At 40.4% G+C, this 14,855-nt stretch overlaps 1 protein-coding gene across 1 annotated transcript in view; it reads left to right on the top strand.

The window, feature by feature from the left end:
* The window catches only part of LOC122969076 (leucine-rich repeat transmembrane neuronal protein 4), a 104,681-nt gene that overhangs the window by 798 nt on the left and 89,028 nt on the right, over positions 1-14,855 (top strand). Inside the window, exon 2 of the mRNA XM_044334654.1 lies at positions 8,932-10,481. Coding sequence (XP_044190589.1) covers positions 8,932-10,481 — 1,550 coding nt within the window. The remainder of the gene's footprint in view (positions 1-8,931; positions 10,482-14,855) is intronic.

Genomic DNA, 14,855 nt, shown 5'->3' with positions numbered 1-14,855 from the left:
ATTGCAAAACATACTCCACTTGTCCTCCTTTTTCTCAATACACCACAACATGTCTTGACTCTTCCGAGCAGAATCTGGTCTGAATCAGATGTTTGCATCAAAAATGATCGTCTTTTCAAATGCACTGTTGTCATATATATTAAGGGTTTGGTGTCTTTTGTTAAGTGGTTCGGGAAGCTTGAGAAATGTGGCTGAAGCCTGTGCTGTAGCCTGTTAGTCGCAGAGCTGCAATGGGTTTTTCCTCCATTTCCTGGCAGTATGGCTTATGAGATACTAAGGATACTTATTTTGTATTTTTCAAGATTGTGCGCTTAAGGGTTTGGTCCAAAATCATGAGCAAAGCAAATAAGTGAGGACAACCCTTTTTTTTCTTGACTAGTTAGAGTGGCTGGCTCATTGACATGGACTGGAATTCTAATCACGGTAAATGTTGGAAGCCAGTCAACTTTATAAAGCGTGTCCCTGCATAATCATTGATTGTCCTTAATCGGTACACACGAGGGCTATTGTCCAGTTTCAGCCCGCTGCTAACACCTCCCCAAAACTCTCGTGGTTTGAAGGCACGAGTCGTGCAGGTTTTGCTTTGCAGATTGATTCTCATTCAAGATAGCCGAGGTATTCTGCACCTGCTATCATGAGAGACTCTCCAATCCAGCGTAAAACTGTGCGCCCATATATCAATGTTGTGTGTTTGTGTGCGTATGTGTGTGTGTGCGTGTGTGTGTTTAGTAATGCATAATTGGATTTCTGATACGTGCACGTGTCACCCCCATCCTATTCTCAGTTTTACGGAGAGAGATTTTACCATTTTGCCCCGTTCTGTTTTCCTCACGCGTGCGTACACACTCATAATCCACCCCCTACCACTTTCTTGGCTCTCCTTTCACTCCGTCCCTCTCTTGGTAATACACTTCTAACTGTGAGCAAAATACTACAAAAATTCCGCTGCTATTTTTTCACGATTTATAATTAGGGCTTGTTGTCTTTTTTTTTTTTTTTTTGCATTCTCTTGGTCTGATGTTATTGTCTGAGTTAGCCTAATCTCATCAGCCATTCTTAACTAGCATACAGATGGCCAAGTTCACTAGTAGTGCTGTGCCATTAATTGTGAGGCTGCATGATATATCGACCCACAGTGGGTTACTGCACCGCATCAATATAAGCTACAACAGCACACAAAGCCATACTGTACAGGCTGTAGGAGCTCAGACACAATTTATGTGTACAGTGAAGCAACCATAGAAGTCCGGCTTATGGGCCTGTTTCTTATTTTAATGCATAGCATGTCAGAAAACCCTGCATACTTGTGGTGCAGTGATTTTGACAGTAGCTCATATAGGCAGGTGCACACACATGCCTGCAAACATATTTGTCTCCAGGTTCACATACCCACCCAGAATCTCAACTTTTGTCAACCATATATAGCTTCATGCTGTTGCCCACAATTATTTGATGATTACATGGTGCTGTAGTCTCAGTTATCCACCAATGTAGCTGACTGTGATGCTCTTCATTAACAGCATGCAATGCACTTAGGTTTCATGGACCATATCATTAGAGATCTACTTTGCAGGAAGAGAATGGTAGGGTAGGGATAGTAAAAAAAGCCACATCCAGAGATGTAGTTGCAGAGACTCAAATTACATTTCAAACATTTTCCCTACGTATAAAAAATGTTTTTGCTGTGAAAAAAAGTATGACTAGCTGTCTGTCAAATAAGAAATGAAATAGATGCAATAGTTTGTTGATAAAAATGACATTCAGTTTGATACTGACCATACTCCCATGGCTAGTCTGCAAGTTCACAGTGATAGGCAACAGATGACCTTCTGCTGGCCCTACAGCATCCAACAGGCAGCATTCTTGAAATGTCAGGTGAAGGGAGCAGATCAACGGGCCCTTTGAGGGTGATGTCTGTGAATATGTTATTTACATTTGCTTATTTTTAAAGTAGAAAATCAATAGCTTGTGAAGCACCTCGGATCCAGCATCCATTATCTACAGAATACCTTCTTATCCTGTGCAGGGTTGCAGAGAGCTGGATGCATTGAGCAAGAAGCAGAGTACACAATGGGCAGATTTGATAGTAACACTTGGCATGCCTACTAAAATAATCTAATTCAGCATTTCTGTACAATGGACCCAGTCAAAGAAAATCAGCAAAATGTTTTCCAATTATTCAACAAATCAAAATTTAGCATGAAAGAGGGAGAGGAATGAAGAGGAAGTTAGAGAGACCACAAGTGAGCACACTGTAGTTCAGTCTGATAGGTTAAGGGGATGGCCCTCAGAACAGCTGATATACAAAGCTTCAAAAATGTGCTATTGATGCTAGAGTATTACCCTGCAATACTCAATATTTGTACTTCTATATCTTTCAGGGCCCACACAGATATAATGCATCCTATTGGTGTTTTTAGTGTTGTGTGTTAAGTGCATCCTTTCGTCTGTTTATGTTGCTTACTGACCAACACATTCACATCACTATGGATTAATTGGGTGAACTTGACCAGGAATGCTGGTCTTTTGCTGGATATCTAAGCTGTTATGACATGGTAGAAGTAATGAAGCACAACCTGAACAGTGTCATGAGATTAAAACTCAGTTTGAGTATCTAGAAGAGAATTTCCATCAGCAATGTTTAATTTAGAAGCAATTATGAACAGGAGGAAAGCTATTTCCTAGTTAGTCAAGTTTACTTTACCTGAACATTTATCATATATTCTCAAAATAGGTTTGTATCCACAAAAATTTCAGTTTCAGAAATTTGGAAGCTTTAGCAATAAGTTGTAATGTTACAGTAATCACAATGAAAAGTATGTGAGCTCAAAGAGCTCAGAGTTCTGATAGGGCCAGAGACTTAGTCCACTGCAGCAGAGTGATGGATGACAGCTGATTGGTTATTCTCCATCACTCCACCTGTCTAGAAATGTTGACACCAGGGGAAATCAGGAATCAGACTAGGGGTACAAGGCACCTGATTATGTTTTAAAATGGGGAGCAAACTTGGAAAGATACATAATTGGCAGGCAGGTCTGGGTGTCCAAAAATTGTAATTTAAAACAAATTTCCTGCATTTCTACATCACCTAACCTCTTGGATTAAGTCAAGAAACAGCCACCTGCACCAAAGATTAGTTAGATTGAGGCTGCTATGAAAACCAAGAATGCAACAAGAACTGTATATAATTGGGAATCGCAAGAAAGTTTTAGAGCAACAGAGACACAGAGCATCCCCGTAACCATAGTAAGTCAGTCTCACTCCTGTTTGCGCACACACGGTGTGAGAGGAGCGGGAGAGACACTGTGCTGCTGCCAGAAGAGCTGCTGACTGAGTTTAGTCTTCTGAGCAGCATACATGGGAATAAATTACAATATAATAGATTTGATCATCTGTGTATATTTCTCGCTTTTCCCCTAAGTAACTTGCTGTGGTTGCACTGTGCTGCTCTGTCTTTTCTGTCTGTGCGCTGTCAGTGTCCTCTTTTCACGCTGCAATGTTATCAATTATGAATTTGTTTTTCACCGTGTGAGAAAATGGACTTATGGCATGAGAGCGTGTGAAAAGTCAATTGTGTGAGTCTCACGGTCAATGCATGAGAGTTGTCAGCCCTGTTAATAGCCATGTTACACTTAAAAAAGCTGACTCTGATTTGGCTCCTTCGCAAAGAGCTGAATCTTATCTGATCAGCAAGCTAACGTTAGGTGGGCCGGCCAGCAAAATTAGTTAACGTTGAAATCGGCAACAGCACAGTCCTACTTTTAGCTAATTTAAAGTTTGGCTGGAATCTTTTCCTATGTTCTATTTTCAGTCATGATTGCAGTTAAGTTAAATGGCATTTTTCTCACCTTTGTAAACAGTCAGACTCCTGTGTGGATTGACAGACTGTGATTGACAGTCAAAGCATGCTGTGGCAAACGATCAGCGACAGGTTTGACTGAACCAACTCAAAAGGGTTGTCCAAAAATGTGTGATTTTTTTATTACTTGCTTTTGTCAGTTGCTGAAAATAGTAAAATGAAAATTAATATAGGCTGCTTGAATATAATCGCCTGATTGTGGGGACTGTATGATGATAAGTTTACTGTATTTTTAAAAAGACAAGATGTGGGGTAGCAAAACCATAACTCCGCTTCCCCTAATTGAATAATGAGGATATATATAATAATGGGGAAATGTATATATATATGTGTGTGTGTGTGTGTGTGTGTGTGTTTGAGAGAGTGTGCGTGTGTGTTTGTATGTGCACAGTATTCATGACGATACACATGCAGTGCTTTTCTATACTCTACCTAATCAGTGCTACAAATACAATGTTTTCCAACCACTGCTGAAATGGGTCTAACTTGGCAGGCCTTGCTATCATCTCAAAGATAATTGGAGACTAATAGGATGGCTTAGGCTGGTCTGGGGACGTCCTTCCCTATGTGTTAGGCTGCTGTCCAGCGTCTTTGTGCAGTCAAGGCTGAAGCTGCTTGCAGTTTTGTCAATGACAGGCAGCAAATAGCAATGAGCCACTTGTGTGCACTCAAAGTGCACCAGTTAGCGAGTCCATTTGCCAAGTTATTAAGCTACATTTGGTTTTATTTTAGGTCAGCAGTAAAGTGCACTTACTCTCTCTATGTGTTAAGGTTGAGAGGCAGAAATAGCTATCTTCTCATGCTGAGGACAGCAGGACTGTCTGCTACATAACTAAGCATTACGCACACACCTTTAGACAAACTTTAGCTTTGACTTATCCATCCATATTAGAGTCAGGCAGATAACTACAGAGGGTGACGAAGAAAAATGAGAAGCATAGATCTATATATTACCATACTGAACACTAAAATGTAAGTAAGACAAATGTTCGCCTTAAAAGCTGTGTCTGAAAGCAAGCAAGCAAGAAAGACAGACGGTTGGGGAGTGAAAATGGAAAACAACCAGGGAAGTGTAAGGGTTTAAGAGATGGTTTTGACCACATGCATAAAAATAGTCTTCAACAGGGTTCAAGGACGTGCATTACTAGCATATTTTAAATAGGTTGGAGAACGAAACAAAGGAGAAATTGTTCATCTAAGTAGATACGGCAGAAGAACAGTAATGGTGAGAGGTACATCAGGTAAGAGGTAATAGAGACACAAACCCCATGAGTGACACCTTAGAGGGTGACTTGTGCTCCTTTGTGAATAAGATTAGAGGAGTAGTGGGGAAGGAGATGGCTTACAGAAGCATTAGCGCACAGAGCGCTCATTAAACCACATACAGTGTCAGTAAGGGGAGAGAGGTGTCTTGTGAGGCAGGCTCAAACTGAAAGACATGGCAGAGTCACTTCTAATAAAGCAAGCCTATTATGTGCATGTGAAATAAAAGCAAAGGGGGGTTATTTCTGCACTCTCCTGGGATATGAGTGAAACATGAAATTTAGAAAACACGCATTCAAGTTTAACAGCCTACACATTTTGTTCCCCAGTCAAAAGTATTTATTAAAATTACTTTAAATGCACATGGGACATTACACATGGGTATTGTTCTATATCAGTATTGTGCTGTCTCTACCTGTTTTTCATTGTAAGCCTTTGAGACACGGAGAGTTTGGCAAATTAGTTAAAGTTATATTCGCAAACACGAGAAGAACAAATTGGGTACACTCAGAAATACTGCATCCTGTGATCCCCATCTTTGTTGCTGCAATATTTATATGAAAGTATCACAGTTGTGGGATCCAAGATGGAGGAACATGATTGATGTATCTGCTGGTATAATCAATAGCCAGCACAAATTATCTGTACAGTTCCATGGTTCCTTCCATCTGTAACGAATGATGAAAGATTCTTTTGAAAACAAACAGTAAGTGTGTGCCTCTCTCCATCACACTCTTAGACACACGCAAAAACACACATACAATACCCATATGGGATCAGCAGATGCTTGGCAAGGAGCGAAATAGCTATGTTAGATAGCATATGCTGTATGATGCCTCTCAGCCACTCTATGTCAGGGAATTATTTCTGACAAATCCTGCAAAGATTATGGAGAAAATAGAAAATTGAAATAATGCTTATTGCTTAAACTGCATCACAAGTATCTTTAAAGCCTGCAGATTCCATGTTTTTGCTCAAGTTCAGCATCCATTACATAGCACATTCATTCAAGTTGGCAAATTCAAAAGTACCTGCCAACACATCGTACATTTTGTAAGCTAGTTAAAGTATGGACAACTTATATCCTGACATATTAATCATATCTCACTTTGATAATGGCAATAAAGTCTGTACTTGATGATATTGTCTTGAGAAACACACATAAGCAGTGAATACCCCCATACCACCTCCTCAAGGGGAAATCAATGTATCTTAATGACAGATCATTAGTGGCTCTGTAAAGGGGAACGATTTTAATGGAAACAACTCTGTCTCACCTCAGAACAAGGAGTGATGACCACTTTTCTTCAATTTTCTAAAGGTATTTGAAACAGAGCATCAACCCCCCGAAAAATAAGAAATTTGCATTATGAATATGTTGTCATTCTCCAATGTTGCTATTTCCATCATTTAACAGAAACATTTGGTATCCAGGTAGTTATGTAATTCCATAGGATTTGTAGTATTTTTTTTTTTATTTGAACTTGTGGAATGCAGAAGCGATGATTCATGCTGAACTTGTACTGTTTTGGTTTGGTTAAACATGAAATGGCTAGAGTCTAAATTGAAACGCCTCCGGGACTGTATACACAACCATCAGCTCTTGAATGTTAATTTGCTCTGTACAAACTGCCTTTCATAACTTATCTGCTTCTACCATTGGTGCAATGATGGCTCATGGAATGACTGAATGCAAATACAGATAAAGATGTGACTGAGTTGCTTTGCTGTAACATTGTTTGTCAGTGTGTATTCATTGTAAACATATAGTGCAAATGGCATCAATCCAAGCAGCCAAGACCATGTAGTTTGGGGGTTTACATCAGGACTAGAAATAATCAAGAAAAGTTCACAATCAGTTCTAAAAATTGAGGAACTAATAAAAGGTACTCACAGAGCTTTAAAGGTAAGACAAAAATGCAGCAATAGAGGGAAAATTTCACATTTCACAGTTCACATGTAAGTCTCAAATGCTTTCAACTCGGGTTTCCCAAATTGCAGTGATTAAATAATGTTGAGCTACGAGTCATGAACTTTAACTTAGAGTTCTAAACAAGTCATGCTGCACTCTCGGTGATATTACTGTCACTGTCATGTGGAACAAATTGGTGTCAGACAAGCTGCTTTCCCTATGGATTGCCCACCAGATATCTGACCATAAGATTCACCACAAAGTAGGCTACACAAAAGATTATTGTCTCTTTCTCCTTACTAAGGCATAACACACATAATACTTACTGGGCTGTCATTTTGTCCTCTGGATTCAGATTTTCAAACTTGAGAATCATGATGTCTGTTCTGTAAATATTAAATATCTTCTAAGCTATTTATCAAAACTAATGTGAAACTTAAGCAGTGCAGTTGCAGAATCCTGTTCAATTTTACCTTTATTAACACTAGACTATATTTAATCTTGATTACATTCGGGAGCCTAGGGGAGTAATGGTATCATTTATATCCACATGCTGTTTTCTAGATGTTTTCCAGAATTGAATCTCACTGCACAAACTAAGCGCATAAGATGTACTTTGGCTGATACAGATGGGACTTGTCTTTACATCTATGAGACGAAGGAAGCATCACTCTTTATTTGGCTGCACTTCCATTGCTACAACCTACATAGAAGTCTCACTGTGTGTTGCAGGTATATCTAGATGCCGACAGGTTGGAGGGCATGAGGGCTGATGAATTATTGTGAAGTGAATTCTCCTCACAAATTGTACAATGTGATATGGACATATGTTTAGGCGTGCTGTAAGGATGGTATACATAGGTCAGTATGAGGAAGAGAGGTTAGCAATGGATGTGACAACCTTGGAGACTGAAAATGAAAAGTGCACCTTACATCATGGCTGTGTGAGTTGAGTTAAGGGAGTGAGTAAAAAAGTATGGATCTGAAAGGGCATAATATATCTGGACACTTAATGGATGAATCTGACAGCTTTGGATATAGGTAAAGGGAAGGGACCTGGTGTGAAGGGCGGACAAGGAAGGTATAGGAAAGACCTGAAATCTGGAAATTGCATGGAGGGATATGAGTCTGAATTTGAATGATGGTAGAAGGAGCAACTACTAAACTACTGCAGTGGTAAAGGAGAGATCTCTGATATCTCTCAAAGGGGGGTGAAAGTCAAACCATTTTTGAAGATGAAAAAAAAGGAAAGGCGTGAAGACAGGTCTTGCTTTTAATGGTCTGTCATCTCCACATCAATTATGAGTGTGGAAATATCTTCCCTCCTTAGGATATAACAGCAGTTGTTTATAATTTCCTTTACTTTCACAGCTCAGTGTTATGTTGTTTGGTGACTTTGCTTCTGAGCTTTTTATGTTTTATGACAAAGAGGTTAGTGTACTTCCCATTCAGATGCAAACACATTAATCACTATACTGAATATGAGCTAACAAACACAAAAGTGTACAATTTCTGCTGTAGCATTATTACCTGATAATAAGAAGAAAACCATTCAAATGTAGAAGCACAGATACATGCTAGCGTCAGGATACCTCTTCAGGAGTTGTAAGCAAAACTGCCAAGATTGCGAGGCCACATCTTTTCTTGGGCAATAAGTCAGGTCTAAGGTGTATAAATATGTTTATCTTAAGAAAAAAAAAATCTTTAAGGCATATAGATTGTTGGACACCATACTTCCCAGTACTGGAAACTAGGAAAAAATAATCCATTCAATGTGTAGCATGCATTTGTCTACCAAATGAAAATTATAAATGGCCTTTGCTTTTGGAGTTTGTAATAAGCTCATCTGCTTAAAGCTTTTCTCTTTTCTCTTTTCTCCCTTTTCACCTCCCTATAGGCTCTGCTCTGCGGCGTCGCTGGCTAGTGGTCCAACTCCTGATGCAGGTGTGGCTGGCGGCAAATCCATCTCTGAGTGAGCGCCCATGCCCCAAGAGCTGTCGCTGTGATGGAAAAATTGTCTACTGTGAGTCAAGCGCCTTTCGTGATGTCCCCAAGAACCTTTCAGGAGGATGTGAAGGCCTGTCTTTACGGTACAACAGCCTGGCCAGTCTTCGTGCAGGCCAGTTTGTTGGCCTCAACCACCTCATCTGGCTCTACCTGGACCACAATTACATTGCATCTGTGGATGGAATGGCCTTCCAGGGCGTTCGCAGGCTCAAAGAGCTAATCCTGAGCTCCAACAAGATCACATCACTCCACAACACCACATTCCACCCAGTCCCTAATTTGCGTAATCTGGACCTGTCGTACAACAAACTGCAAGCCTTGCAGCCTGGGCAGTTCCAGGGCCTACGGAAGCTTCTGAGCCTTCACATACGCTCAAACTCTCTAAAAACCATCCCAGTCCGTCTGTTCCAAGACTGCAGAAATCTTGAGTTCTTGGATCTGGGTTACAACCGCCTGCGCAGTATCACTCGGAATGCTTTTTCAGGCCTAGTCAAGCTCACTGAGCTGCATCTGGAGCATAACCAGTTCTCAAAGATCAATTTCTCTCACTTTCCTCGCCTCTACAATCTGCGGGCACTTTACCTGCAGTGGAATCGCATTCGCTCAATGAGCCAGGGCCTGACCTGGACCTGGGCCTCCATCCAGAAACTGGATCTGTCTGGGAATGATCTGACCGAAGTAGATGCTGTAGTTTACCAATGCCTGCCCAACCTGCAGACCCTGAATCTGGACTCCAACAAGCTGACCAATGTCTCCCAGGAGGTGGTGGATGCCTGGATCTCTTTGACTACGATTAGCTTAGCTGGGAATGTATGGGACTGTGGCCCTGCCATCTGTCCTCTGGTGGCCTGGTTGAGAAACTTCAGAGGGGCAAAGGAGACGGCCATGATCTGTGCGTCCCCAAAGAAAGCCCAGGGTGAGAAAGTGATGGATGCTGTTGAAGCTTTTGGTGTTTGTCAGTCAAACCAAGCAACAACACTCTCTGTGAGTATTCCTCCAACTCCATCCAGTGCCCCTGTGCAGACTGAACATCTGGCTTCACCTACTGGTTCTGATAAGAGAGGAGAGGGCTCTGTCAGAGGCCCCACTTCATCAGCTGTTACCCCACCTGTGGCACTTCCCCCAGAGCAGGACTTGGAGCCCGTGTCCTTCCATAAGATTGTGGCTGGAAGTGTTGCCCTTTTTCTATCTGTTGCGATGATCCTGTTGGTAATCTACGTGTCTTGGAAGCGCTATCCTAGCAGTGTCAAGCAGCTGCAGGAGCATTCGGCAGCAGCCCGCAAACGCCGCAAGAAATCTAGAGAGACGGAGCGCACCCTGAGCTCTCCTCTGCAGGAGTACTATGTGGACTACAAGCCCACCAATTCTGAGGCCATGGATGTGCTTGTAAATGGGACCGGACCCTGCACCTATACCATCTCAGGCTCCAGAGAATGCGAGGTATGACCCACACCACCGCCACTCCTCCTAAACAAAACTCTGTCCACAGCAAGGCGACCAGAGGTAATTATTTACACTGCTTTGATAGATGATAAATCTGCTACTTGATTACTTAGCCTCACACAGCAGGTTAAGAAAATACTGTGTGCCCAAGGATTATCATTGAATGGAGCAGAGGTGTTTTTTGCACCACTTTGTGTATAACAAGATATCTCTTGTTTTCAGATGGGTCTTTGTATATTCGCTTAAACCTTAATCTCTGCTGAGATGCAAATGTTTGTTTTGCCTCAGAATTGTACAGAAATACAGATAAATGAGACTGATTACATTTCCTATTCTGCATAATCTTAAACTTAAGCTATGTTGTTTGTGATAAGACATTTGTGCTTGTTTAGGTACTCATGCTTTTTTTGCTTGCATATCACAGGCTTTGTGCTTGCTCTACTGCTATTCAGTTTTTGATGAGCGGTATTGTGTAGGGAGAATAGCTGAATGGTGGGAAGATTCACTCCTGGACACTAGATGTGAATGCTAATAGAGAGTCTTGTCACTGAATAGAGCATCCCCTGAGATGATGACTTCACACTTTTCTTGACATAGCTATGACTCAAGATAGTTGTTGTAAAATACTTTATGCTTCTAGTCCCCCAACAGTACTTGATGCCTGAATTTTTCCCTCCCTTCCTCTTCCCTTCCTCCATACTGACTTGCTACAAGTTACTCACTTGTTTACTCACTGGCCTAATTGATTAGTCACACATAAAAAGAAATGTATACTTTCCCAAACCCATCCACACTTTCATTCACACAAGGATAGAAAAAATAAACACATTTTGTGACATGCACACACACACACACACACACACACACACACACACACACAGAAATAAGTAGTGTTTGATAGTCCCGAAAGGAGTGGGAATCCTTTGAAATCTTTTGTACACAGACAAGTGAATTTCTTCAAAACAGTATTTACAGAGTACAGCAATGTGGGAATACCACTTTTCTCCCCTTGCTTTCAGCAGCTACACTCTAGTATACCTGACATATTGTGTGCCATTGTTGGTTAAACCTTTTTTTTCTATTGCAGAGTTTCTCCAAATTTTCCAAGCTAAAGCTAAGCAAGAGTTCTGTAGAAATGTATTCCTTATCACTGCTTAACTGGCCAAAATGTAACAGGGGGCTATAGATCATTTAAGCCTACCTGGATGATCAGGTAGCCCACTCTGTGCAGCTGTAACCCTACAGGCGTAAAGCATATCTTGGTTGAGCTCTCTGTGTATTTTCACACTACCAGCCCACTCATACTCAGTCTAATTCCTAGATTTTCTCAGCATTTCAGTGGCATGAATTTCTGTCAGTTCTCTCTGGAGGAATGACTATAAATGCAGAGGTTTAAACAGCAAAAGGAGGAGAGGGCTTGATCCCTCCCATTCTTTTCCATTTCTTTTACTGACCGTCTAGCTTTCCTGGAGGCAGGTCACTTGGTAATATTTAATACTCGCAGGGTGCTCACACTGGGTTGATTTTAAAGAGGAACCACAAATCATAGCTGCCATTTTGTTGTTTTTTATCCCCTGCCCTCCACCATATAGGCGTTGAGTGCCTCCTTTCAGCCTACAGTGCTGCTTTATGTTTATTGTGAAATTTTAAATGTAATACTCCATTGAAACTGATGTTGACGGGGTGTGACGGGGTGGAAAAGCAGAAGATGTTCCAGTTAAAGATTTTCAGCGACTGTATGTTATTATATGCCATGCCAAGCAACCTCCATTTAAATGATGCTCTTTTCACATGACCTCTTTCGACACATCTTTTATGGCTTCAACCCAACATGCTATGCCAACAAAATGTGTGCAAAGACATTTGATCAAAACACATGTTTGGAATACAGTATGATCTTGTGCCAGTCATGTGCACAGAATGTACTGAGGCTGGATATGATAACTCTTATAAATCCAGCACAAGAACATCACAAATATGCCTCAAAATATTGTAGAGATATATTGATGCACACCTAACAAAGTTTTTGAGTTATAAGCTTCACAAAGGTAATATTTTTTGCATAGGTGTTTTGGAATTCATTAGACTATACAGGTGTTCATGTTCTTGTGGCCTCCCCCGTGGCCACCCCCTATAATTCGTATAATTGATGAGGTAGTTAATTTGTAAAGTACACAGTCAGAGACAGCTGCCCATGGGAATAATATCAATATGAAACAGGCATAACAATAATGACAATAAAGACAAACTTTAAAGGGAGGTTCAATATGGATCCCTTGACCCCTTACAGATCATTGTAAAAGAAAAAAAAAAGTTTCAGTAGTCAATTTTTATATTATATATTATATTTATTTATACTATTTATATTGCCCAAAATCACAAATTTGTCTCAGGGCTCACACCCAGCTGTGTGCTGGACCTTCATAATTTTCATCTGAGCACTGAGATGCCATATGATACTATGTTTGCTGTGGAATTGTTAATGTCAGCAGAAATATAATGTAGGACAAACAATGAAAGGCTATTGCACTGAGGATCAGGAGGAATTAACAGTGCTAGGGAGGAGGTGATACTGTCACTAGGTGAAGGCAAAAAACAAACAAAAAAACCCAAAACAAAACAAAACAAGCAAAAAAAACTTCCAGCATGTCACATTACAAGGGATAAAATGGCTTCGATTGTCATTCCCAGGATTTTGTTTCCAATGCCCCATGCCAGTTGGACTATTAACAGATTCACATTTCACAGTCTAGGGAGGCCCTTAGATATGTTACCTATGAAAGGTGCCACCCCTTCTCTACTTTAAGGGACCCCACACAAAATACCTCACAGCCTCTCCATCAGTGTTACCTAGAAGTGGGCTTGCTGTTTACTATTGAAGTCACTGCATCTATCATTAGCCTTTTTATCTTGACTTGATTGAACTTGGCAATTTAGCTGACTCTTTCATCCTGTAAGCCAACTACAGCAGGAATTAACCCATACTGAGAGAGGCAAGAGCCAAATCAACATTACAGAGCCAGTGGAGCGTAAAAACTTGAAAAAATAAAGGGCACTGGAAATATTTGTGATTCATTAACAAGCAAGCATAAGAAGGAAATGTTGACAAAGAATTAGGAATAAGAAGAAAAGTAATGAGTTTTTATTCTTTTATAATTTAGAGTGAAACAGGAATAGATTAAGAACAAAATGAATAAAGGAGAATGGTAAAGGAGAGAGTGAAGTGAACCATTCATGAAACAAAGGCCAACATTACACAAAAAAACAAACAAACATGGTAGCAACATTGTATAGGTTCCAATATACATTTTTTTTAAATTATATTATATTCATTATAGTGAACAGCAGTTTGATCATGTGATCTTCAACAGGTTCACCATTTCTGATATTTTCCACCTACTTCAATAAGTTAATAGGTTAAGAGAGATGACACACTCCTGCCTTACACAGGTGATGCTAATCAGGCTATTAGCTGAACAAATTAACAATATGTTACTGCATTAGGTCTTTTGTAACTTTACTTGAGCCTACTGGTCAACATCCTAACCCTTTTCTGTTAAATGTAACAGAAAAATATAGGAAATCCTCAAGTTAATGTATTGACTTAGTATATTAAGAAAAGTGTATTGATTTATGATATATTTAGATTGAAGATGGAGATTTAATCCAGTTGGAATTCATATGTAAACTAGAAAAAGAGCATATGTGAGAAGCACAGTAGCAGATGTAGCAGTATATGCTCCCAGGTGTGGTTATACTATTATGTGGTTATAGTTTCCATAGGCTGATTTTCTGTTCTTTTTTAAAGGTGTACTCCATCCCTCTTTCCCCTTCTTTCTGTAATTTTCTAATTACCTCAGTATACATGTAGGGGATTGTTTTTGTCAACATTATTACTTCTTGGCCTCAGGTTTCTTACAGAACAATCTGCATAGTTATAGTCATATTATGAAGCCATATTGCATGGAAATCGTTTATGTAAACATATGGAGGAAACTGAGTGAAGGCATAGCACTCTGTTACTTTTTGTCACATTAGGAGCTCCACTTCCACAAGCTTCTTTTTTTCATCCCTGCACTCTCCTCCATTTTGTTTCTTGAGATATCCTTGAAAATGCATTCTCTCCAGGCTTATCTGTACCTCTGTCTCATCTTAAAACATTGCAGAGGGGAGACAGGAACTATCAGTCAGCAGTCCACAAAGTCCTGAGTTCATCTCAGAATGTGCTCCGATCTTGTTTCTACATTTTGTTGCTCTCGCATAGACATAAATCACTCGGCAGAACACGGCAGCACCTGCTGCACTCTCCCCCACCTCGCAACCACAGTGCCTCTCCTCAGGCTCGAGGCCATAGCAGCTCAGATCTGTTCA

Source organism: Thunnus albacares, chromosome 18 (assembly GCF_914725855.1).
Source record: "Thunnus albacares chromosome 18, fThuAlb1.1, whole genome shotgun sequence".
Lineage (NCBI taxonomy): Eukaryota > Metazoa > Chordata > Actinopteri > Scombriformes > Scombridae > Thunnus > Thunnus albacares.
This window is presented reverse-complemented; position numbering and strand designations above follow the sequence as displayed.